General features: G+C 43.2%; 1 protein-coding gene across 1 annotated transcript in view; it reads left to right on the forward strand.

The window, feature by feature from the left end:
- LOC309552612 (uncharacterized protein) overlaps window positions 1-27,365 on the forward strand; it is a gene marked incomplete at both ends in the record, with an annotated part of 398,170 nt that extends 370,805 nt beyond the window's left edge. The window contains 3 exons of the mRNA XM_082253553.1: window positions 764-927; window positions 9,140-9,256; window positions 27,280-27,365. Coding sequence (XP_082109679.1) covers window positions 764-927; window positions 9,140-9,256; window positions 27,280-27,365 — 367 coding nt within the window. The remainder of the gene's footprint in view (window positions 1-763; window positions 928-9,139; window positions 9,257-27,279) is intronic.
- Window positions 27,366-27,668: the final 303 nt, after the last annotated feature.

The following is a 27,668-nucleotide window of genomic DNA, read 5'->3' on the forward strand; positions in this document are numbered from 1 at the left end:
GTATTCACTCCCCTTAGGTACAATCACCTTCCAAGTGTATGGGTATAAGCTCCAAAAGTGTAAACTTTGCAGAGTTCCACACTAGAGATATTCACCTCCAAGCAGCAATGACACCAGAAAACAAAGAGGAGCCTCTCATAGTGTAGTATGCAAACACTAATAATTTATTAAAATAAATAAATCCACTCACATATACAAAGCAAACAGCCTGACCTCAGCTGTCTGCTGTCTACATTTATACCCACCACGCAAGGGAACACCTGCATGGGATTTATGCTGCGCTTGTTTTCCTGTATTTAAGAGTGAAATGCTAGAATTGTATACATGTAAAGACCAGAACCCTGAATATTAGTTCTCACCAAATACAATCTTTATGTGGTATATGTTAAACTTTAGTCCAGCACTGGGTCTCCATAATGGCACATGGCCTTTGGCACTTCCAGGATGCCGACTGCATGGTGAGCTAGCAAACAAGAGCTAGGCAACGTGCTGATTGGTGTTCCAGCTTAAACTGAGCCCCACTGTATTCACTCATATCTGCCTGCCTGTGTCTCCAGCAACTCCAGTGTCTCTTCTGCCTCCAGTGACCACAGGGTCTACCCTGTGTATATGTATATATATATATATATATATACACACATACGCAGCATACTGTAAGTATATTTATATTTCAGAAAGTCAGTTATCACAGATTTCATGCTACAGTTGTAATATAAAATATGTAATGCAATATGGAAGTAATCTGATTTTTTTTTGTTTACAGCGCTTTGCATTTAGCTGCTCTCCAGATTAAAAGTTATGAAATTATGCAACTGCTTTTGTCATTTGGTGCTCAAGTGAATTTAACAAATCATGATGGAATCACTCCACTTTTTAACACTGTCTTTGCATCAAACTTCCATGGAGCAAGACTTCTGATTGACTGTGGTAAAGTAAAAGATCTGTATTTTTCATATATACACATTCACTTTGTTGTGTGTTCTTAGAGGAGCTTACAATATAATGTCACTCAAACACTTTCTAGTTGCCATGGAGTTTTGAGCAAACCTCAGCTAACCTATACTACAACATGTAGTGAAAAAATGTAGTCCATAATAAATATTGGCCACAATCTGCAACAATAGTAGTGCTAAAGTTCATGCATCAAGTAAGATATAAAGTAGAACAAACATATATTGCACTGAAGTAGTCCACCATGTGAGTATATAGTATTTTAAATAATGACTCCCCTGTGTTATTTGGAGATTTTTCTAATTGTTTCAAATGAGTGACGCTTCCATCACACCTCGTGACTTCCTCCCCCCTTCAGCAAAGAGACTCACCAGATGGTGATGAATATGAGCCTTGAATAGAGACCTCAGATGCCACTTCTCCAACTCCAACATATGGTTAGTGCTCATATATAAATATATACAGTCACACACAGCGTAATCCGACTGGTGATAGACCTGAGCCTTTGATAGAGACCTCGGATGCCACTTCTCCTCCTCCAACCCTTGATTAATGCTCATATATAAAATATATAAAGCCACACATAGCGTAATCCTGTTTGTGAATTTATTAGTACTCTGCAGACTTGAAATAAAACTCACATGGTAAAAGAATCAACATCGTATAACAACAATCAATCTCATCTGGATCACTGCTCCTTCAGTATCTCTCACCAACTACCAAGCGGTGAATCCCGAGTGATACCAAACAATCCAGCGTCCGCTTGCTTCGGTCACGTGGTCACGCCCCGGACGCGTTTCGTCATTTGGTCTTCTTCAGCGAGCGTGGCCACGCAACCCGACCTCTCACATATATACAAGTACAGGCCGTAGTCATACCTACTTCCACCCACACATCACTACGGTGTGCTACTTGACACATACTAACTGTGCCACCATCTGCCATACAGGTGATCTCAAAAAGGTTACAATCATCCAAAGGAGGTAAACATCCCATTATGTGATGGCGAGTGATAAAATCCTTATCTTTGGTATATCACATATAGTTTGACACCAGTGGTATATCAAGTAGCTCTCCGCCCAAATTAAATTAGAAGTTTCAAGTGTGCAGTGTATTATCAAATTCATAAACAGCATTATGCTATGTGTGGCTTTATATATTTTATATATGAGCATTAGCCAGGAATCATTAATGAGCATTATTCAGGAAGTCACGAGGTGTGGTCGAAGTGTCACTCATTTGAAACAATTAGAAAAACCTCCAAATAACACAGTGTAGTCATCTATATTAATAAAAGCCATGTGTCCCTGCGTCCGCTTTCCCTGTGTCCGTGGAAATGCGCTACTGCGCATGTGCCACAGGACAGCCGTTGGGACGCAGGGACTTCGGGCGGTCGGGCAGCAGCGTGTTAAGTGGACGTGTGTATTCCGGGGAAGGCGTGTGTCCCGGGGAAGAGGGGCGGGGGCCAGGCGCGGTAGAGCGGTACGTGTAGGAGGAGTGTACACGGCGCTCACATTACTATTCCGGGGAAGGCGTGTGTGTCCCGGGGAAGAGGGGCGGGGGCCAGGCGCGGTAGAGTGGTGGTGAGGTACGTGTAGGAGGAGTGTACACGGCGCTCACATTGCTCTGTTACACACATGCTTTCTGCATTCTCTGGAAGAACCCGCCCACTACAGTCACATCAAGAAGCACACCGTCCAGTAATAGTGCAGTGTTCAGTGACAGATCCCGCCCTCGGTGTCCTGGGCCCGCCCCCCTGTGTAGACGTGCGGCCGATGTAACACCTGTAACGTTAAAAAACCATACCCCGTGGAGAAACCATACTGCCGTCACTTCCGGTCTGAAACAGCTGAGCAGCGCAGCAGTGCGCATGCTCAGAGCCCCGGATACGTAAATGAACATGAAAGAATTTGACAAGTGCGCATGCTCGGTGGGCATGAAATTCTCACAGCACTGTGTCTAATGTAATACTTGCGGCGGGTACATTAAAACACTTCGGCTGCAACATAAATCATCTCCTCTGCTATCGCTGTAACTTCCCTCATCTCCGGTAATAAATATAAAAGCGGCGGCGGGAGTATGAGATGTAAATGTGACGGCGATCGCGGCTCCGTGATCCGCTTTTATATTTATTACCGGAGATGAGGGAAGTGACAGGGGACGGAGATGATTTATGTTGCAGATAAGCTGTTTTAATGTAAGCGCCGCAAGTTTAACTACCGTGAGAAATCCATACCCTCCGTAGCTGAACCGGAAGTGACGAGGGTATGGTTTTCTCACGGGTATGGTTTTTTCACGGAACACCGGTCACAGTCGGTCCCCTCGGTCACGTGTACATATACCGGGCTCGGTGCGGCTGGTACTCCCAGTGATGTCCGTACAGGTAGCGGCCGGTGAGGTTGGGTTGTCCTATCTGAGGGGCGCCGATCTGTCCTATGTATGACCGTCTGTCTTATACTATGAGTGGGATGCAGATAAGTGAGCTGTCTACCTATACTGTCACCAGGGTTCAGCTCATTGTCCTGTGCCTGCGATGTACTGTCTGCGGGCCAATGATCACTGTCCTCTGACCACTGACCTGTCTATGGGGGTGACACCGCTGACCTGCCTATGGGGGTGACACCGCTGACCTGCCTATGGGGGTGACACCGCTGACCTGCCTATGGGGGTGACACCGCTGGCCTGCCTATGGGGGTGACACCGCTGGCCTGCCTATGGGGGGGTGACCGCTGGCCTGCCTATGGGGGTGACCGCTGGCCTGTCTATGGGGGCGACCGCTGGCCTGCCTATGGGGGCGACCGCTGGCCTGCCTATAGGGGTGACCGCTGGCCTGTCTATGGGGGTGACACCGCTAACCTGTCTATGGGGGTGACACCGCTGGCCTGCCTATGGGGGTGACACCGCTGGCCTGCCTATGGGGGGGCGACCGCTGGCCTGCCTATGGGGGTGACCCGCTGGCCTGTCTATGGGGGCAACCGCTGGCCTGTCTATGGCAGTGACCGCTGGCCTGCCTATGGGGGCGACCGCTGGCCTGCCTATGGGGGTGACACCGCTGACCTGTCTATGGGGGTGACACCGCTGATCTGTCTATGGGAGCGACCGTTGGCCTGCCTATGGGGGCGACCACTGGCCTGTCTATGGGGGCGACCGCTGGCCTGTCTATGGGGGCGACCGCTGGCCTGCCTATGGGGCGACCGCTGGCCTGTCTATGGGAGCGACCGCTGGCCTGCCTATGGGGGGCGACACCGCTGTCTATGGGGGTGACACCGCTGTCTATGGGGTTGTAGACACCGCTGTCTACAAGACCAGCAAGTGACCAGCACCTGTGACCAGTACCAGTAAGTGACCAGCACCTGTGACCAGCACCAGTGACCAGTACCAGCAAGTGACCAGCACCAGTGACCAGTACCTGCAAGTGACCAGCACCTGTGACCAGTACCAGCAAGTGACCAGCACCTATGACCAGTACCAGCAAGTGACCAGCACCAGTGACCAGTACCAGCAAGTGACCAGCACCTGTGACCAGTACCAGCAAGTGACCAGCACCAGTGACCAGTACCAGCAAGTGACCAGCACCTGTGACCAGTACCAGCAAGTGACCAGCACCAGTGGCCAGTACCAGCAAGTGACCAGCACCAGTGGCCAGTACCAGCACATGTGACCAGTGCCAGCAAGTGACCAGCACCTGTGACCAGTGCCAGCAAGTGACCAGCACCTGTGACCAGTACCAGCAAGTGACCAGCACCTGTGACCAGTACCAGCAAGTGATCAACACCTGTGACCAGTACCAGCAAGTGACCAGTACCAGCAAGTGACCAGCACCTGTGACCAGTACCAGCAAGTGACCAGCACCAGTGACCAGTACCAGCAAGTGACCAGCACCTGTGACCAGTACCAGCAAGTGACCAGCACCTGTGACCAGTACCAGTGACCAGTAAAAGCAAGTGACCAGCACCTGTGACCAGTAACAGCTAGTGACCAGCACCTGTGACCAGTACCAACAAATGACCAGGCCAGTACCAGCACCAGTGACCATTGCCAGCACCAGTAACCAGGCCAGCACCAGTGACCAGGTATACTAATTACATTTTATTTAATTATTCTCTGGTTGTGTTAAATTGGGAAGGGGGGGGGGTGCATTGGGGGGGGGGGGCGTGGCGTGCATGGGTGGGGCACCTCCCTGAAATGAGTTTTTGCAGGTTGGAATGTCTGCGGTCGGCTCTCCAGAGGTGGCTTTTCAGAAGGAGGAAAACTTACCCCATCTTCAGCCAGGAGTTCGTCATCCACAACCATGCGGACATCGGCTTCTTCTTCAGCATCTGCGTCCTCAAAGGGCTCATGTTTGAGGTAGGAGTCTCCCTCCCCCCGCAGAAATTCCATGCACCTCCTCCCCAGCCTGCACTCCTCCGGAGGGGGGGAGTTTGTTCCTGCATGGGGCACCCGCTCCGGCACAATGCGGCGTGTATGTGTCCATCCCGCTCCCCTCTGCATTCCAGGCTCCACAGCGACCCCTGCTGGAAGGGGCAGCACTGGCTTGGCTGACGTGTCAGCTCTTCTGCCTCTGATCACACTGTTGACCTGGCACCTCTGATCCTAAATTCTTAATGAGGATCACCCCTGGGCTCTTCTATCAGAAACTCTTATTGCCCCCCCATATAATTATATATATCTTACTATATAAAGTACAAGTGTCTCTGAGTCAAGTCCCTGTGTCCGTGGGATTGCGCTACTGCGCATGTGCCCCACGGACAGCCATTGGGACTTGGAGCGCAGAGACTTCGGGTGGCCGGGCCAAACTCTTGAAGCGGTGGGTGTGCGCAGGCACGCGGCGGGTGCGCTCTCGCACGCGAGAGCCGCTCGGTCAGCTCTGCGCGTGTCCCCGATGTTGCTAGGGCAACAGGGATGCTATGCGCAGAGCTGGCTACGTCATGCGTCTCTCGCGTTGTTAGAAAAAATGTTTGACCACATATGTTCTAGCGCCCGTTAATTTAACGGGCTTAATGTCTAGTTACTTAATAATACTATATACTCATCTGGTGGACTACTTCAGTGCACTATATTTTTGTTCTATTTTACATCTTACTTGATGCATGAATTTTAGCGCTACAGTAAACCCCCCTCCATTGCGGGGGTTACGTTCCGGACCCAGCCGCGAAAAGTGAAATTCCGCGAAATAGAAAAACCCTATTAAAATGCATTGTAGGCATGATTTTTTTACTGTCACTGTACGTGTAGAAGCATTTTAAGGTCTTTAAACACACTTTTAAAACAATAGAAACTCATTTAAACACATAAAAAATACTTAGAGACAGAGCAAAAGCTATGAAAAACACAAAAATCTTTCATTTTTAATGATTTATATAGTAAAATAACATTACAAAAAAAACCGCGAATTACCGGGACCGCAAAAACTGAACCGCGATGTAGCGGGGGATTACTGTACTATTGTTGTGGCAGATTCTGCCCAATATTTATTATGGACTACATTTTTTCCTTACATGTTGGATTTTATTCATAATTAAATAGTGGCAGCTTTTTGTTTTATACAATAGATTGATTTTAGGCACTAGGTGTGATTTTATAGGTATTATATTTTCACTAAATTTTGGATTAACCTATTAGTAAGTTCTCAGACTGTGAAGATTTCTGAGCTGTAGTACATAAAAAGTATATGCCTAATATGTGGAACAATCAGGAAGTGGCATCAGCCTTAAATTTCAGTGTTGTATCTGTTGTCTATAGAATCCTGTACACAAAGAGTAGACATGCTGTCGGTGTTTACTGCACTCTGCCCCTGGCATCCAAATGAACAAGGGGAGGTGGGTGCAGAAGGGGACACACGACGAGGAACTTTATTTCCACCCATTATTACTTTGGCCTTTTTGTAGAGACAACAGACCTCAATCAGCATGTCCCATTGCAACTGATAATGTCAAAATGTTATGCCAGAATTGTTGGTGATGCCAACAAGGGTTTTACTGGGGTGATTGCTTCAGTAAAATGTAAAATATGATTGGGAAAAGGGGGAAATTTGGCTCTTATAGTGTCATATAACAAATACTTTATATGCCTAGAGTATGTATATATTGTACATGGAGCATCAGCAAGATTCGGCAGAATGTGCAGTCAACTCAGTGTCTACCACTGACTCAAAGTTAGGCAGCACACTGGGGTAATTTACTAAAGGCAAATAGGCCTTTCACTTTGCAATGGAAGTTGCACTTTGCAAGGGAAATGTCCCCAGAGTTTAATGAATGTGGAGAAATTTCACTTCACAAAGAATACCAATTCATGTACAAGGAAAACACATTTTTGCTTGCACTCGTGTGTAAGAAGATGAAGTCTGTACTCCCCTCTGCAGATGGTGCTCGACTGAAGTGGCAATGCAGAAAGGGAAGGAAGTTGTGAGGAAGTTAGTTCCTCTATGACTTCCTGTGGTCATAGGTAGATAGCATCCCGATTGGATGCTGGCGCTCCATGTGACTCCAGCAGCCATCTTGGGTCGGGCAGGATCTATTCAAGACTCCTGGGTTTGGAGCACTTTTTGTGAAATGCTAGCATAAGGACATGATCCCCGTATGACAGGAATAGTGCTCAGTAGGGATAGGTCCCAGATGAGTAGGTTGAGTGCAGGGACTACATCTCCCTCTCTTCAGGAAGCCTCCCCTTTGGGTGTGGTCTGGCCAGGCTACATTCGGCTCATTGTTGTAGACGCTGTTGGCATCTTTAAGTTTTCAGACTGCTGTAACTGTTCATAAGTGGCTCCGGATGGGTGTGCCTAGCCTACTCGCCGAGTCTGAATAAGTTGCATTTAAACCTTTTCCACAATATAACTTTGTTACCTGACTTGGACTCTGTGGGGTTGATTTACTAAAGGCTAATAGACTGTGCACTTTGCAAAGTGCAGTTGCACTCTTCAAGTGCAGTTGCTCCAGAGCTTAGTAAATGAGCAGAAGCTCTGCTGACTTTCATAATCCAATCATGTGCAAGCAAAAATGCAATTTTTCTATTTTTATTTTCCTTGCACGTGATTGGGGATTCTTTACAAAGTGAAGCTTTACTCCATTTACTATGCTCTGGAGCAACTGCACTTGCAGAGTGCAACTGCACTTTGCAAAGTACACAGTCTATTTGTCTTTAATAAATCAACCCCTGTGTGGTTACTGGCTGCCACCCCATGGTGCACCTTTTTCTCACACAATTGGATGATGGAAGTCAACAGAGTTTCAACTCATTCACTAAACTCTGGGGAAAATTCCTTTGCAAAAAAAAAAAAAAATCTATTTGCCTTTAGTAAATCAACTCCACTGTATGAATCTAGACACTGCGCCATCCAATAGTTTCTTTGCGTTTGAACATATAAACTCAGTCCCAGGACACAAAAGCTCCATGAAGCTTAGATATTGGTCCTGCCATTCTAGATAAGGCTTCATAAAAATGTATGCAAAATGTCCCTAAATGCCATTGAAATACAGTAATTCTTGACCTGCAAGTATTTCCTAACAGAACAAATAGATCATTGTCTCAAGCACAGCATGGTCACGCTTGTTGGATGCAACAACCTGTGTCACTGGCCAAGGCTGACATAAGTCTTGTTGGTATGTCCTCAAGCTGACTGCCAACCCTTATGTTTGACCAAAATTTGCTTTTCATTTCACTATTTCTCTTTTTTTTTTTTTTTAGGAGTTTTGTGTCCTTTTATATTATCTTTATTTGAAGTGCCAAAAGAAAGTAAATGCAGTGAAGTGTCTGTGTATATTAATTTTGTTTACTCAGGTGTATGCGGTGTTGTTTTTATTATTACTTTATAGCGTCTATTAATAGTACTAGTGCATGACTTACTGCTGCTGTTGTCTGTTAGTATAAAATCAAGTTTCTTCCTAAAATAACAATTAAACTATATGCATGGGGACTGTTTGCTCGTTATAAAATTCTATTTTGGTAGTAACAAGAACGTAATGCTCAAAGTATCCTACACAGATTAAAATTGACTTGGCACATTAATGTACACGTGAATTCTTTAACACTCATTAAACACATATTGCACAATACATATGCCACAGTCTGGTTTTCTACTGCAAAAGCCTCAGCCAGAATGATAATCAATGTTAAACATACACAAATTAATTAACTCAGCTTTGAGTGCCTGCTTGTGTTACATTTTTGGTGATTATATTCTTCTTTAAAGAAGCCAGTTTGAAACATCAGGATAATGAAGGCCTAACAGCGTTTGACCATGTCACGAATACTGATGACTGGATTGAATGTGGGATTTTCAGCAATGAAATAAATGAATTACTGAGAGGTAAGGTATTAGTTGCTTTGAACAGTGCTGATTGCTACAGTAATTACCCAATATTCACTACTCTCCACGACAGCATACAGAGAGTAAACCTAGTTTGTCAGATCCAGCATGAAATAGTAGCAGTTGATGCTGCAAGACCCTTACATAAACTCCCTACAACCATGAACAAGGAATATAATTTACATAATCCAGGCATGACATTTAAACGCTAAATTCAACTTTTTATTTTTTATTTCTAAATTTCTGCTCCCCTATCTACCAATATACCATCATTGTGCCTCTGTTGCAGAAAAGAAAGGTTACACAACCTAAACTTGGTATTTAGGACATGAAAACCAGTAGAAGGAACTAGTTTATTAGCTGACCTCATTAACACACACCGTGCACATGCCCTCCTCCAGGAGATTGCTTCCACCCCGCCCCCTCCTATGCTCACACACAGGGCTGCTGATAAGACATAGCTCCCTGATTTTGAGGGACTGTCCCTGATTTTGGAACAAAGTCCCTCTGCCCCTCTTTCCTCCTCATTAGTCCCTTATTTTGCTCTGATCTATAAAGTTGTATATAAAATGCACTACTTACCTATCAAAAAGTGTTTCCCAGTGCTAAACCTTTAATCCAATTTCTAAATTGCTGCATTTGTAAATTCCAAAAGTGAAAATAAAGGAATAGCAGTGGTACAAAAGAACTTGTGGGTTTAACTAATTTTTTTTTTTTTTTTTTTGTACAATTCTCTTTTAAGGGGGTGTAGCAGGATTTCCAGGCATTGGGCCTGATGTGGGTCTGCCATTGTTACTGTTAACACCAAAATCACATTTAAGCTGATTGCCCAAGTGTGAGATCTGAGACAATGAACAGTCCGGCATCTTTGTTTTGTTTATTTTATATGGGGATGGCAGAAGGTAATGAGTGGAATACTCCTCTGGCTCAACTAGGTACAAATCGGGACACTTTGAAGAAAAATGCCTTTCAGCGCTGTCTTGATGCCGGCTGAATGCTGACCAACGTTTGCTGGCGCATGAAATCACTGACTTGCTGTACTGTAATGAAAACTGAATTCTGTCACTCTGGTTAGCTCAAAAGTCCTTGACACTGCTTCCTCCAGTCCCGACTTAGGTAGCCTCTTGTAGATACTGCTGCTACTCTCAACATTGTAACACTGTACACTTCAGGGCCCAACCGCTGGCACCCCCTTTTACTCTTCAGCGTTAAACTCTGGCACCCCCTTTACTCTATTTCTCCACCGGCAAGCTAGCTCCTGGATCCCTCTGACCTTCTCCGGAGTGGTCCCCTCTGACTAGGCAGACCCCCCAGGGACAGTTCACAGTACTCAGGACTCAGAATGCTTTCCTGGAACTCTAACCCCACAGCTTCGCTGGTCCTCAGCATACTGGATCCTTCCTGCAGCTCAGCCCTGTATGCCCTCAGCCAAGCCGCCTGGGATACCCGATTCTTCCTGACTCTACTTCCTGCCAAAGACCACCTGTCATGTGCTCCCCACAGACTTATACCCCTTCCCAGAATGCTCTGCGGCAGAATCAGCCCTTTCAGGATGGATACAAGCCCTGGTGTGCTATTGGTCAGGTTTCCTACACTGCCCAATGAGAGCCCTCATTGGGACACAGTGGGGAGACTCTGCAACTCAACAGGCACACCTGGGAACACAAGTCAGCCTAGCTGAAAATTATGGCCATGCTGAAAAGCAGACAAGGCCCACTATACTTTACCTAGCACCTACCTTGGAGGGTGCTACAGAGGCATGGTAGGGAGTGTGTCCTAGCCTACATATTTTTCTGATAGGTTTCCCTCATTCCCATCTCAGATAGTTGGGAGGTATGGATAAGGCAGTACAACTAATCCTTCTATACTGGGCCCAGACCCCATCAACTAAATAGGGGGACCCAGGGCAGCTTTATTGTTCATCTCTGCCTAAATTAATAAATGGATTGTACTAGTCCCACCCACATGGAAGAAAAATATATTTAAAATATATTTAAAAAAAACATTTTTAATTTATTTTCCCAAATATATTGTAAATATATTTGAAATGCTACAATTATGGCCATATTCAATATATTTCTAAAATGTTTTCCCTAAATATATTGGAAATATATTTTTCTTCCACATGGGCACTCCTACTGTTTTACCAGAGTATAAATTACATTTCCCTGGGCCCCATCAGATCAACAGAGGGGCCCAGGATGTGGAAACAGTAACTTTTGGGGCATAGGCAGATAAAGTCAGTGTCACTGTTACACTTCATCCGGGGGGGGGGGGGGTGTAGGCATGGCTGGGGGAGGGCCTGTCAGGAAAACTGTATGGGGCTCTATGATTTCTTGTTCAATATTTTTTATTGAAGGGAGTACAAAGTGTACATAACATTAATAGCGCTGGAATTGCAGGTAAGAACAAAAAGTATACAAGTTCAAAAATAACCTCACAGCTATAAGGTCCCATGATTTCCAACAGCTCACAAGATCATTATCAGTCTATATATCATTATCTGTTCTCAATAAATACACAGCCAGTGACCATTTTTTTTTTGCTCCTTCATCTTGGATAGATCATTTGGCAGAGTTTGCAGGAGCTGAGTAATCACATAGGAGCCTATGGGCAGTAGAGCTGTAGTAATGAAACTAGGAGAAGGGTGTCACTGGAAGTCTGTAAAGCTCACCATACACTATACAATCTTATTGTACAATCTCCTTTAGATTTACCATCAACTATATAGTGCAAAAGTCTTCCTGATTGGATACAGGGTGACTAAATATATAGGTGTATCATCTTAATACATAGTTTTGGTAAATCTAAAGGAGATTGTACAGAGGTTATACACCTAAAATTAACTAGTCGCTCTTTCAGTGCCATTAATTGTTAACAGCACCCCAAACGCAAAAGCAAACACACATTTTGCTACATGAAAAAACAAGCAACAAACGCAGCAAAATGCACATTAAAAAACATGTAAACTGCAAAACGCCAAAATGTCCCATGAGTTACTTTGCCACATGTAGGGCAGCTCATTATAATCAATAGGCTGTCCTATGTGTGTTACTGGAAAAATTAGCCACAAAATCTGCGGTCCTGCTACATTAACTGTGAATGGGGCCTGAAAGTGAAATTGGTGTGTTTACACAAAGCAATGCAGCACCGTTCACATCTGTGTGTTTCCGAAAACAGCAAACCACACAAAAAATGCGCGCTTTGCCACACGTTTTGGAAACACACTGCAAATGCACATCAGCACCTGCAGGACAAATACATGTTAATGGCACCCCAAGCATGGGTAGCAGGCATGTGTCTGCTGTGAAACAAATACACAGTAATAAACGTGCCACGCTCCACTCTAAAAATGTTCTGGAACTTCCTTCGGGTGTTTGTCGCACGTACGGCAGCCCATTCAAGGCAATGGGCTGCCCTATGTATGATGAATGGAAATGATCCAAAACCCCCCAAAAAAGGAATGCGTGCGGGAATGTGAGTTCCCACTATGTGGAGATGTGACGGTGATTGACAGCTGAGTTTTTTTTGTCCACTCTTTCCTACTGAATGTACTTGTATAAAGATGGCTATACACTATGCAATCTGATTACACAATCTCTGTACATTTACTGTAGATTTACTAAAACTATGGAATAGGAGGACCCTATAAATAAAACAGAGACCCATAAAATAAAACAAGAGGCGGTGGGGGAAGTTTGGGCCAGACTGATAATACATGCTTATTCTGTGATTCACTAAGGCAGTGCATGATGAGAGATGATCCACTGGAAGTGACAGAAGCAAAAAGCATTTTAAAAAATTCTAACAGTGATAACAACTTTCTGATATTCACTCCTGTTCTGTAAATTGTTACCTCCATGGTACTTCATAGTTATCTTATCATATGTTGTACTCCAATGTACCTTCTGTTTTGCTCTATTTTGTTTTACATTTGAAAATTTCAATAAAAACTATTGAAAGTAAAATTGAAAAAGAAAAAAAATTCTAACAGAATTCAAACAGTGAAAATGTAAATCTTCCATGGATGAGTGACAGATAACAGCATTGAGGTTGCTGGGCAAAAAGGACAATAAAAAAGGCTTCTATTTATTATAAAAAGTTAAATTCTGCCTGAAAAGAGTGAACTTTAAATCCACCCTGATTACATCCAAAGAAGGTAAGGCACCTTCCTTAATGTGGGCTGTTTTGGCTCAGAACCTTGGAACCACATTGTCTTAATTTATGTAGAAAGTTGATAGAACATTCGGCACAAAATAGAGTCTCGGATGAAGGGCAACATTATCCTTATGAAGGATCAAAAATGGTGACTTGTAGGGCAAGAGAGAGCTGACAATACCAGGTTTATGTCCAACGACAACAACAGTGGTCTGACTGGAAGAGCACCATGTGTGTAAGCAGGTGCTTACTGAGGTGTTATAGTGCTATTTAGTTACTTAGTAAGTCACACTCTCTAGTTAATAGGGCAGTTTGGTAAGCAAGGGTTAACTCTGCTGGTCAGGTTTTCCCAGGCTTTTCTGAAGAGTACCGTCCTCTGCTAAACAAATTATATAAAAAAGGGAACTCAGAATAGGTCTGGGATAGAACTCCAGTTGGCTAGGGACAGGTGGTCTAGCATAGGGAGAGGTTCCTATGGAGGAGGGACAGAACTCCGTGGAGGAGGGACAGGGACAGCCCTTTCTTGTTTAAGTGCCCCCTTGTTGATCTGCCTTCCAATCGCCTCCTCTGTCGCATGCTGTCGGGTGTCAACTGTGTGCACAGAAATCTTCTGTGCTGTTCATTCTACGTGCTTTGGCCCACCACAGCCTGTATGCAGACTCCTATACTTCCTCCATACCCTCATGTTAATATACCTTAGTGAGCCCTAAGCCCCATCCAAACCTTCAACACTCTGAATAAGGGTGCAGCAGTAGCAATGCCAGAGGACATGAAAATAAGACCGCCAACACTGATACTTGTTCTGATCCTTATTGTGCCTAAGGCCAACTGCTGCTCTGCTGCATGCTGGAGAAAAAGATAGGACATGGGCAACAGAAAAAGCACAAGGGCATGTCCCTAGGGACTCGCACGATGAAAAATATGTACTCCAAATTAAACCTAAAAACAAACACATTTTTGCACTGCAGCTTACAAATCCCTAAATATGGTGGCTGCATATTTTATTTAGCTTTTTTTCCCTTTATTTTCTCCTTGTGATCCAGCTACTAAGTCTGGTATTTTTCAAATTCCTTTAACCAGGTATAAAAATGTTTTGGACTGAAGTGGTTAAAACAAGCTCATGGCTGTCATGAGTTTGGTATACTTTTTTACAGGTATCTTTGGTCTAATTTTTTACAGCTGGAAATTGGTTGTTCAGTAGGTTGCAGTGAAAAGGGCTGCCCACGTGCGGTGTTCAATTAAGCTTTGACAATAGAACCTGGAAGCTGATTGATTACTCTGCACAGCTGCACAAGATTTTGTGTGCACCAGTTTTAGTAAATCTCCCCCTACTCTTCTTTGTGTGTAAATCTGACAAGCTGAGTGTTGGCTGTCAGGTAGACGTGATTAGGTAACTATAAGCCCTCACATAAATGCACATATCAACAAAAACACATGCATCAGGAGCAACTATGTACATAAACATTGATTGCGCTACACGTTACTTTTTTATTGTGCATGCTGGATTGAGAGTGGTGAGAGAAATAATTCTAGGGCCATTAATCACAGTTAACTCTAAACTCATGACCTGTAGGGGCTTTAAAATGTTGCCCATGGAAAATTTAGTGTACTGACATTTGCTGCTGTTTCATGGGCACCCACATTTTTAAGGTTTGACAAGTTGGGTATTTTTTTGACTCAGCACAACCTTTTCTGTAAAAGAGTGTTTGTTTGTTTTTTAATTCATACTTACCTAGCTGGATGCAGCATCGGTCGGATGCTGCATCTGTTCCCCGTCAGCTTTAACACTGAGAACCAAGCAATCAAACACTTAGTTCTCAGGGCTCCCTGGGGGAAGAGCTAGTGACTGTCAATCAGCAACTCTCTGCTCTTCCCCCCTCCCCACCTGCTCACTAGAGTGCTGAGCTGTGGAGGGGCAGGAGTGGCCAGCTCAGGCTCTCACTGACTTGCCAAGAAGCTGAGTTGGGTGTTTTTTTCAGGGTTCTGGGCGGATTTCGACCATATGGTTGCGTTCCTTCCCGAGCCTGGACTGTCTCTGCGACGTCAGCCCGCTGTCTGCTGAAAACAGGTTACAGGAGTGCGAAACTAACTGCACTCTTGTGATCCATGGGAGAAGTACAGCCTAATGAGCTTTGACTGTACTTCTTTAAATTCTACTAATTATGTAATAAATTGAGTTTTGTGCCCTAAAATGAGCTTTATTGTAATATTTACTGAACTTTTGTGATAGATAAACTGTTGTGCTGTACAAGTAAACTAACATTTGTACCACTGCAACCTTTGGATGACCACAGCTGAGGCTGATAGCCTGTCAGGGCCTGGACTTGATCCTAGGACCTCTGCTGTGCCTGTTAGTAACTCCTCTCTCCGAGCTACCTGAGTTGCTGGATAGCACCCTGTCTGTTCCATTTTCTTGTGTCTTATTTTCTGCTAAACCTTGAACTCTTTGCTACTCCTATGAACTTCCTGATTTATGCCATGTCTCTGCACTTCCTGTTTTCCAGATTATTGTGCTCTCCTCGGCCAATATCTCACTCTTGTCACTGTGGCTGCTGTCTGTATCTTCACTACCCTTCTTTAATTACGTTTGACTTGTTCCCCGGCCACACTTCTGCTTAATCCCAAACTGTAACCTATCGTTACCAACCTTTGACTTGTATATTGACTACGCTCCTGCTTATCCATACCTACCTACCTAATCTTTTACTAGTTCCCGGCTTGCTCACCTCCTGGTTGGGTTATCCTGAAGACGGTGATCTGGTACTAACACGCAGTAAAATCCATCTCTACCATCAGGAGCTCTGGTGAATACTGATTAGTACTTATACCCCGGGTGAGCCAGGGTGACCTGCTTCTATACCTGCATTGTTGGCTAGTAAGTACCTTTCTACTGCTATAGCTACTGGTCTCTGAGCCTGACTCGAGATCGTGACATAGCCTAGAGAACAAGGATCTTGAGTCCTGTGCTGCCAAATCCCCCTAAATATGTGAAATTTGTTTCTCTGCCAGACTCTTGTGTAGGCAGGTTGTACTAGTAAGCCAGCAGCTGGCCCAGGCTGAGGATGGAGTTAATTGTTTTAGCTCAGTTCCCAGGCTTTTGATCCCAGCCAGCCCACCTGTGCTATAAAAACAAGAGTGGCTAAGGTCCAGGAGCTGGAGAGGGTACCAGTGGGTTCTGGTGTTGCTGTCTCATCCTGGTGCTGCTGAAGGAACCTGGAATTTTGGAAGACATCCAAGCCATGGAAAATGATATAATGGGCTCTCACCCCATGGAGGTAAGCCTGGGCCACTGCATTACTCTAGTTAGGATCAGAGACAGCACGTTGTACTTATTGAACTGTATGCAACATCATGTTCAGTAAAGTTATAACCATTATAGGCCTGGTCTGAGGTTACTCTAAGGAATGCATGTTGGTTCTGGTGTATTCCAAAGGACTGGGGTTTGTAAAGCACTACAGGGTATGAAGTAACACTACTACAAAAGGGTTAACTCAGCAAGACAAGAAGAGGTGTGCAGTTGCCATAGATAACTAAGTAAAGAAACAAGGTACAAGCAACCAGTCATTAGGCGTGGTACCTGGTAAGGTGATAGGCCCTCCAGGTGTGAGCGTGTTGATGTCCTGGTTCCCTCCCTAGCAGCGGGTATCCAATAGCAACTGGATACGAATCTGCATTATGGATCTCTATGGCCTGGTCAAGAGATACAGGAAGGGAAGAGTTAGGTGAGAGCACGTATGAGTAGGGATGATTGAACGGTTCGGGTCCACCATCGGTTCGGCCCGAACATTGGGTGTTCGAGGTTCGGCCGAATTTAGAACTTTTTGCCCAAAAAGTTCGGAATTCGGCAACCAGAACCGCCCAAAATGCAATGCTTCAGGAAATGGGCTTTAAAAGCCCGTGATTGGACCAGAACCATTAGCAAAAGCCAATTGAGGGGGCAGGAGAATGCTAGGAATGTGATTGGAGTGACTAGGGGGTCCCTAGACCAATCATTAGTGAATACGCCCCCCAGTATATAAGATCGCCCCCGCCATATTCCCAGCATTGTTATACTGGACATGGAAGAGAGTGGAAGCAGTTCTGTTAATTTTACTTTAAAAGTGTCATTTAGCTATTTTTAGTGTGAGGAAAGGGATATCTAGTGTAGTTAGAGTGCTCCTTTACACTTAAGTTAGCTTCAAAAATTTAGTTTCTGTAGGGAAAGTGTTAAGTGTCAGGGGACCGTAGTGTAGTGTAGGGTTAACTGACAGTGACTGCTATGGCAGGGTGACAAAACCCTTCCATAGCAGGGTGACCGCTATAGAGAAATGATCATTTCTCTGTGTTGCTTCGGGACAGGCATGTGGCTTCTCACCAGCAAGCATTTTTTAATGCTGCAGGGGCTGCCACTGCCAGTGCTTTTTTGAGGACATGTTTGATGTCAGACATGACATCTGAATATGTGTATAGGGGGAATATATAGACATATATGTCTGAATATATACCCCTAGACATATATAGGTGTGATAGTAGCAGAAATAAATGCTTGCGCTAATGAAATCATTTACAGTAATATATTTCTGCTACTATCACACCTATATATGTCTAGGGGTATATATTCAGACATATATGCCTATATATACCCCCTATACACATGTTCAGATGTTTTGCCTGCCTCAAAAGAACCCCAAAAAATGCCAAAAAAACGCTAGCGTCAAAAAAAAAAGATGCCCAGGTGTGTTTTTGCTGGCATTTTTTGGGGGGTTTTGGAGGCAGGCAAAACATCAGAACTTGTGCACAGTACCACTATACACAAGTTCAGATGTTTTGCCTGCCTCAAAAGAACCCCAAAAAATGCCAAAAAAACGATAGCGTCAAAAAAAAAAGATGCCCAGGTGTGTTTTTGCTGGCATTTTTTGGGGGGTTTTGGAGGCAGGCAAAACATCAGAACTTGTGCACAGTACCACTATACACAAGTTCAGATGTTTTGCCTGCCTCAAAAGAACCCCAAAAAATGCCAAAAAAACGCTAGCGTCAAAAAAAAAATGCCCAGGTGTGTTTTTGCTGGCATTTTTTGGGGGGTTTTGGAGGCAGGCAAAACATCAGAACTTGTGCACAGTACCACTATACACAAGTTCAGATGTTTTGCCTGCCTCAAAAGAACCCCAAAAAATGCCAAAAAAAACGCTAGCGTCAAAAAAAAAAATGCCCAGGTGTGTTTTTGCTGGCATTTTTTGGGGGGTTTTGGAGGCAGGCAAAACATCAGAACTTGTGCACAGTACCACTATACACAAGTTCAGATGTTTTTCCTGACTGCAAAGAACCCAAAAAAATGCCTGCTATTAAACCGGCAAGGTGTTACAGCAGAGAAGCCATATTCCTGTGCTTAAAGTTTTCTAATACAAACGATCTTTTTTTTTATGGTTCTGGACATGCTACAGAGCTGAAACTGAAAGCGTTTTTTTGGCATTTTTTGGGGTTCTTTTGAGGCAGGCAAAACATCTGAACATGTGTATAGGGTGTATATATAGGCATATATGTCTGAATATATACCCCTAGACATATATAGGTGTGATAGTAGCAGAAATATATTACTGTAAATGATTTCATTAGCGCAAGCATTTATTTCTGCTACTATCACACCTATATATGTCTAGCAGGCTTCCTTCAGAGACCTGAGCCCCCTTCTCTGACATGCTGCTCCCAACAACACCCACTGAGCTGTAACAGTGCATAATAAGTTCTCCAAATGGTTGTATTCTTAAATCCCAGAGGGAAAATGCAGTCTTGGTCGCAGCAGCTGGAAATTGCTGTGTAGTAGAGGCAACTTGCTGTGGAGAAAAGAGTGTTTCAGGTCTGGCAGGGCCAGGGAGACAGTGTGCAGATGCAGATGAGGAGCCTAAAGCCAACAGCATGTATACTGCAGGACTAACTGTTTCCCAGCTGCTTTTCAGCGGTACAGCACTCAGGAGTACAAGCCTGCCACAGCTTCAGCTATTCCTGCAGGAGCCTGTGACCACCATCATACATGACACATTGACTAAAATGGAGTACTCAGCCACAGCTCCCTCAATGGCCATACAATTACATATTAAAGGGGCAGACTTCTAACAACACACTGACCCCCAGCAGTAACCTTGCTAAAGGGAGAATCCAGGGACCTCCATATACCCTATTAAAAGTATACCCCCCCCTTAAGACAGAGAGAAGCAAAGGATAAATGGGGATCCCAGCTCTCAGCCCCAGGAATTTGCAGGACACCTGCAGTTGAAGCCAAGGTGCTTCACACCCGTGAGGGGGACACTGTCACAAACCATTTAGTTTGCCGTTCATATGTGCCCCCATGCAGGGGAAAAAAAAACACAAGCTGCCTACAAGGCAAATAGGCCTTTACAGACTGACCAATGTGGAGCTTATGGCTTAAACTGGGGAGACTACCAGGATCTATCAACCAGTCAGTAACTTACATTAAGTAAAACCAAGAGGAAGTAGGATTTCCAGAAGGACATTTCTATGTCCTAACTCCCAAATGCAAGGCTAATATTTGAACTTGTTCCGCAGTATGGGGGGGTTTTACCACCAGCATTGACTGTCCCAGGCTGTTGTTTAGTTATACATAACATCGTACTCCTGCGGTTGGTGCTATACTCAGTAGGTAATGATCTGAATGCAGAGAAAGAAATCTGTTTTTGTTATTTTATATTTTAATGGACCATTGATTTTTTTTATTGTATGTGGCTGGAGTTTAGCTTTTACATTTCCTACCCCTTCATTTTATTTCCTAAAGTTCTCCTGTTCTATTCCAATATAGATTAGGAACAGAAAAAAATGAGTCAGAGTAATCAACAAAAGTAGACTTCATCTCTAAAACAACCTGATGCTGCATCACTCTGAAGAAATATGCAGGTAGAGCAAAGACCTGGCAGAGGTTCTAACCATCCCCCACTTTAATACCTTTAACAGTTCTCTTTTGGCTGTTGCGTCAGAGTTTTTCTTCTAACCGTGGGATAAGCTCTGGAAGCAATCAGCAAACACTGAACTAAACTCCCAAATACTGAACTTAGGTCCAATGGTCTAATGCCCATGAGGTCCCTTGCTGTTGCTGGCATCTTCCCACTGGCTTCCTCCATCTTCAGCCATCTTTATTGCCCAGCACAGCATGACATGACTCCCATGCATGCACAGGAATTCAGTCATCCCGGCACACAGGTACAGAGCTGGAATGTATACTGCACTGCACATGTGCAGCTCAGTGTGGATTGTAAAGATGACTGCAAGCAGGCAGTTCAATTTATTTTATTGCAAAAGAGACATGGCATGCCTCTTGTGCAAAAAAACAGCCATCCTGCTCACAGTTATTTTTTTCAAATAGCTTAGATCCGCTTTAAATAGTTAAGGAAACCCTGTCATGAGTGAAATTTCAGGTATGCCAATGCTAGCCTGTTTATGAAAATAGCATGTAGTATGTTAGGGATAACTTGTACTGGGTCAGTGACTCAAAGTACTGAATGTAGAGATGAGCATGACAGCCATCTAGCATTTCAGAAGCAGATGTCACCAGTGGTAACTTCTATGTTTCTTAGGTAACAAGTTTCATTTAAAGTGTAAGTTCACCTTTTCACATACAATGAAAAAGGTGAGCTAACACTCTACACCCTACCCAACCTCATGGACCCTGCTGCACTTGGATGATTAGCTGTCACTGCCCACACAGCTGGTACAGCAGTCCAGGAATCTGAAGCCTTCTTCCCCCTTTTTCTTTCATTTTGGGCTTCCAGAATGGATCAGCGCGATTCTAAGCGATCAAAGAGTCTACATGCTGGCACTTCAGGTGTATAAAGCAAAATCTGTGTGTACTCAAAAAAAAAAATCTGCTGCTATATTTACCTAAAAAAATATGTGTCAAAGAATCTCAAAAAAAGTAATTCACTTGTGGAAGCTGAAATATTGTTAGGGAGAATTTTGTACCAAAGATACATTTGCTGTAATGTTTTATAATATTGTTCTCTTCAAATTTCTCAGCTCATTATGTTTCTGTATCTATTTAAATAATGTGGCAATTACAGTCTTTAATGGGATTCTTTAATTCTTTAGACCAACACTTTTCTGTTCTAAATAGAGCTGACTTATCTAATTTTCCAAAAAGGAGGTTTGTTAATGTTGGCACTTTTATTTCTGTTTTTCCTGATTTCATCTGTTAATAAACTATGCAATCATGAAAGAAAGTAGTATGAAGATGTGTTTTTTAATAGTGAGCTGATAATAAAAGAAAATAAGGCGAGGTGGGAATTTCAATTTCTTGGGCTGCAGTTAACTCTATCAACTTACAATATCTTCATGAAAACAAAGTAATATAATATATATACTGTATATGTAGCAATATTTCCAGGTATTGGGCCTGAGTTGGGTCTGCCATTGTTACCAGAAACACTTCCAACACATTTAAGTTGAAAACCCAAGTGTGAGAAATGAGATAATGATCATTCCGGTATCTTTGGTTTGTGTTGTTTATTTTATAATGGGGATGGGAGAAGGGAATGAGTGGGATACTCCTCTGGCTTAACTAGGTTCAACTGGGGCACTTTGTAGAAAAATGCCTATTAGCGCTGTCCTGATGCCAGCTCAATGCCAGCCAACGCTTCCTTGCGCTTTAAATACTATTCTGCTGAAAGTGCTGAAACATCGATTTTAACTCCTTGGTTAACTCAGAAGATCCATGGACTGTAATGATTCTTGACTCTTGACACTCTGTATAGCTCAAAAGTCCTGTGTATGACTCCCTCCAGCCCTTCACTGACTGAGGTAGCTCCTTGTGACTGATTGTACTGCTGCAACTCTTAACACTGCACACTTAACTCTTCAGGGCCCAACCGCTGGCGCCCCCCTCTACACTTCCAGGGTCCTTTCGCTAGGCAGCCCCCTTTACACTTCAGGTTCCTTTCACTAGGCAACCCCCTTTACACTTCAGGGTCCTTTCACTAGGCAACCCCCTTTACGCTTCAGGGTCCTCTCACTAGGCAACCCCCTTTACACTTGCAGGCTCTAGGATCCCTGGGACCTTCGACGGAGTGGTCCCCTCTACACTAGACAGACCCCAGGGGCAGCTCACAGTACTCACAACCTTGGAAGGCTTTCCTGGAACTGAACCCCTCTTTCTCCACTGGTGCTCGGCACACCGGATCCTCTCTGCAGCTCAGCTCTCTCTTCTGGATACTCAGGCAGCCACCAAAGACACCCGATCCTTCTGACAGCAGGAGAGACAGCCATACTCTCCCTCCTGGGACTCTGCTTCCCACCAAAGACACTGCATCATGCGCTCCCCTCAAACTTATACCCACTCCAAAAATTCTCTGCGGCAGAATCTGCCTTCTGGGGTAGATACAAGCCTGAATGGGCCACTGCCCAATGAGAATCCTCTCACAGAGCCAGTGGGGAGACTCCCCTCTCAGTAACCACACCTGGGAGATATGACAGTCCAGCTGAAATCATGGCCCTGCTGTTAAGGAGCCAGGGCCCATTATACTTTTACCTAGCACCTACCTGTAGGATGCTACATACATATATATATATATATATTCTATAAATAAAATATAAATATTTGAAGTAAAAAATCTTGAATAATGATCAATTTTAAAAACATCCCCCCCTCCCCCTCCCAAAAAAAATGTGCAAACCTTTAGAAAGTGCATGGGCTTCTCAAAAAATGGGGTTACCCTGAATAACTCTAGGTAGGTTATCATATGATCTTATATGTATGGGTGGTTCCTGCGCTATCCGAGGTAGTATGTGTTTCCCTTCCTGCTGCTGCACCACAGTACTGGCACCAGGAACCAGTCAATACAAAGTGTACAATTTGGGTGGGTAGTGCGCTTATTGTATTTTACATATTCACATTGGGCGCACTACCCACCCAAATTGTACAGGTTATCATATGATTTAAGAAAATCAATTTTTTCCCCATTGCTAGGTCCAAGCCAAAATAAAATGAATTAACCACATAACGACCGCCCACCGCATATATATACTGCGGCAGGCAGCCACTGCTGGGCAAAGTAACGTAGGGGTACGTCACTCGCTCAGCCGCCTGTGGAGGGCGAGCGCGCACCGCCGGAGGCGCACTCCCGCCCTCGCTCGCTCACTGAGATACCCGCACGAGTAACCGAATAACAAAACCATCTATGGTAAGTTTAAACCAAATATTAGTTTGCAAAAGGAAATCTGGAACACAAATTGTCCAAATAAAATAAAAATATTGTTGTAATGTATTTGCTTTTAATAGGTAGAAGAATATTCATTATTAAAGAAAAAACAGGCAAGAATGAGCATTTGTATATAATTCTCTTAAAAAGAATAAATATTGTCGAATGATGCTAGGCCAACTGTATGCTCCCCGTTCCACCTCCATTTTTTTTCCCCAAAGCACCCCACCAGCTGTATATTTAGATTTTTTTGTAAACTTACAGTTTTTTGATGTCTTTAGGCTGCTCAAGTACTACGACGGGTCCTATTCCTTTTCAAATCTTCTTCAGCAGTGGACGGTCTTCAATGATGCAGTGCAGGGCTGATATGTCCACGTAGGCACCGCTCACTGTGTTATTGTATGTTGGTGATGTCTCCTCTGAGGGTGGGTTCATAACACCCTGCACTCACTGAATGTTCCAAGTCTTTTGGGTTGAATGATGCTGGGTGCCGCAGGGAATATTTTGCACCCAGAACTTATTTTCTGTTTCAAACACCTGCTAGGCTCCTTCAGGGCTATCAGTTGAATTTCATGGATTTCCACTACAAAACCACCGCAATCTCCTTAAAAATTGATTCAGACCTTTTTTGCATATTGTTGTATTTCATAATTAGTCTTTCCCTGGCCAGCACCCAAGGTGGCGAGGTTCTAGCTTGGGTTCTGGTGCTGTTTTGCTATATAAAAAAAACATGCTATCTGATTTTTACTATCATTGATGTCATTGTGAAGAGACTGAGCAAACGTGTGAATTGTTTTATCAAAAATAGATTTAAGTAATTTGGCTTAAAGCTATTTTTAGCCAAATTTTTTTTTCTTAGTGTTGGATAGAATATAAAATTGTTAAAACTCCTATCTGGTTTTCATATTTATTTGCTGCCTATGTCGAAATGGGGAGAATGCCTTCACCTCCCGCTTGGAGACACACAGTAATCTTTTTTCAGATAGTTGTAACCAGAAACGTTGTCCCCTCACTTCCTGTTCTGGCGACAAGTTACAATAATTTTGTGTTCTGTGGCAATGGTCACAAAAACAGAAATAGAGATTGAATCTAAGCCTTAGACAACAATATATTAGTTATTAGTTGCAGTGGTTCTAACCCTTTCCTACTATATCGAAAAAAAATAAAAAAAATGCTGACTGTTGAAACATTACAATGCTACATTCCCACGTCTTCCTTTTTATGCATTGCAGTATGTTTTTATATTAAGTACTATTCACTGCAAGATGCAGCAAGCAGGATGTTCTAAATGATGCACCATGCCTTTCCATCTCAGAATCCTAAACTTACAGTAGGAGATACATCCTAAAAACATCTGGGATGTACCTCCTATGCCACAGGTGTCAAACACAAGGCCCGCGGGCCGAATGCGGCCCCCCAGGCCATTTCATGTGGCCCTCGCACCTCTCATGCAGCTGTGGCAGCCCCCTTGTCTCTGCCCCCACCTTTTCTCTGTAGTCGGCAGCTGAGAGGACAGAACTCCTTTGCCAGATCCTGCAGTACTCTGTGCAGCTGCAGAAAGGCTTGTCTTTGCCCCCCCTCCTCCTCAGCAGTCCGCATCAGAGAGGAGGGCAGAACTCCTCCTACAGATCCTGCACCTCTCTGTGCAGCCGCAACACCACCTTGTCTCTGCCTCCCCTGGTCTCAGCATTCAGCAGACTCTGGAAGCTGATTCCATCCCTTCTCTGGTTCTCCTCCAGACCCTGCACTTCTTCCCAGATCCACCCTCTGGTAAGGGGGTGCATTGTGATGTAGGGGTGTAAGGGGCATGGGGTGCTCTGGACATTTAATCTTACAGATATAACCGGCCCTTCGAGGGAAACCATAATGCTGATGCAGCCCGCGATGGAAGTAGAGTTTGACACCCCTGTCCTATGCCCTACTCCTCTACCCCTGCCACCACTCCCCCCACTGCGATTACCAATAATTTCCAGCTTTAGAAAGAACAGTCAGGAATTACTGTGTATTATATAGTAGAGGTGGCTGTCGAAATGCAATCACTCATGTGTAAAATAACCCTTGCAAACAGTCTGTAAGTGTCATTCCATAATACAGTGTTTTTATTCATATGTAGATCAATAGTATAATTTTTAATCTGCACACAGCCTCACCGGAAAAAAACCTTACAAACATTTATTTTTTTTATAATAAAATGTTTTCATATTTAACCCCTATTATCCCTTAGTTAACCCTAATTAGCGCTGATGGACTCTTTCCTCCCTTTCTCCCCCTAGCTTTCATTTTTTATTCTAAATTTTTTTTTAATTATTTTTTTTACGGAACATTTTTTTTAAAATTAATTTATTTTTTTCAGTGTCATATTAAAAAAACCTGTGCAAATGAAAAAAAATAAAGTTTTTTTTTTCTTATAGATTACATAGAAAACAAATGATTTTTTGCAAGACAATGCTTGTCCCCAAAAAACAATGTATTTATTATTTTGTTATCTTAAGTAATTACAATGTTTTCATTGAATAAGATTCATAGTTGAAATGTAAAAATTGCTTTGGTTCATGTGAGGTATAAAGGTATGAGAGCTGAAGTGCATAGGTGTGAATGCAACCCTACATAAAACATTCCATGTTCACTGTGTCCGAGTTAAAGCAGAACTCCAGGCAATGGAGGATAAATGACAGTATGTCTTCTGTGTTATGCATGTCACAGTTCTCATAGCCACAGCAGGCCAGAAGTTTAGTGAGAACTTTACTTCCTGGCATGAATTAAATTGTAATTATTAAGAAATGACAACAAACCTGGATCTGGACAGTTGTTTTTTTTATTTGTTTTTTATTTTTTGTTTTTTTGACACAGCACATTTTAAAAATAACATTTGCCTGGTGTTTTGCTTTAGTGGATTCATTACCTTTGGAGCTCTTTTAATATGTAACAGTTTATTTATGAATTAAATGTGTTTTTGATTTTGTTATATCAAAGTGTGAAAGCAATATATTTACATATCATCATTACATGAATATTATCAACTTCAATAAGACAATTATTTTGAGCAAGATGGTAACTTGTTATTTTGCACAGACTTGAAATGCAAGCTATAAATGAAAGAGGTAAAAAATCTGTGAGAATGTGGAGACTACATTGCTAAGCTTTATTTATGAATTTGCTATTTGCCTGGCTATCATGCTAATCCAGTGGCTTTAATGTTTTCTGAGGAATAAATATGCAGATAAGTAATTTGGATGCTAAAGTGACATTTCAATCTGCATACTTGTCCTAAGCCAGTGATGGAGATCCTTGGCACCCCAGATGTTTTGGAACTACATTTCCCCATGATGCTCATCTACACAGTAGAGAGCATGAGCATCATGGGAAATATAGTTCCAAAACCTCTGGGGTGCCAAGGTTTGCCATCACTATCCTAAGCCAATGGATAAGCACTGAAGTCAGATACAGCCAAGCAACAAGTATTTTTAGTAGGAAGTCATCAATGGTGGCTCATTATATATCTCACTACAGGTTTATTTAAAGCTGTACTCCAGGTAGATATAAAAGACAAAAAAATATGCAGTTCTGTATTTATTAATACATTTTTATTTGTATTTGTTTCTTTAGTTTCTTTAGGCAATCAAAATCCTGCTTAAAAATATATATATAAAAATATTTCTAAACTAACGGTAATACTTTATTTTTCAGCATATGATTTAAAAGAGAGTGTTCAATTGGTAAGACGGGTTGCTAACAAGGTGAAGATGAGCTGTGCATTGATTTTTTACCCATAATGGCACTCTTACCTTTGCGTCTGCTTAAAGTGAGTCTAAATCCAAACACTTAAATCAAATATGTTGTAGCACAATTTCCTGTAATGTCATAGACGTGAATACCTTTCTTTTTTTTTTTTTTTATATTTCTTGCTTTTAGTTAAAGCGGAGTTCCGGGCAAAAATGTTTTTTTTTAGATAAAAATACCCCTGGGACAGTCAGGGCTAGAAAATTTAAGCAATGATAGCCTCTGAACTGCCCCCTGTTTAACTTACCTGTAAGAAGAAATACTTACCTTGAAAATGTCTTGTCCAGCGCTGCCAT

Source organism: Pelophylax lessonae (assembly GCF_965119305.1).
Source record: "Pelophylax lessonae genome assembly, chromosome: 4".
Classification (NCBI taxonomy): Eukaryota; Metazoa; Chordata; class Amphibia; order Anura; family Ranidae; genus Pelophylax; species Pelophylax lessonae.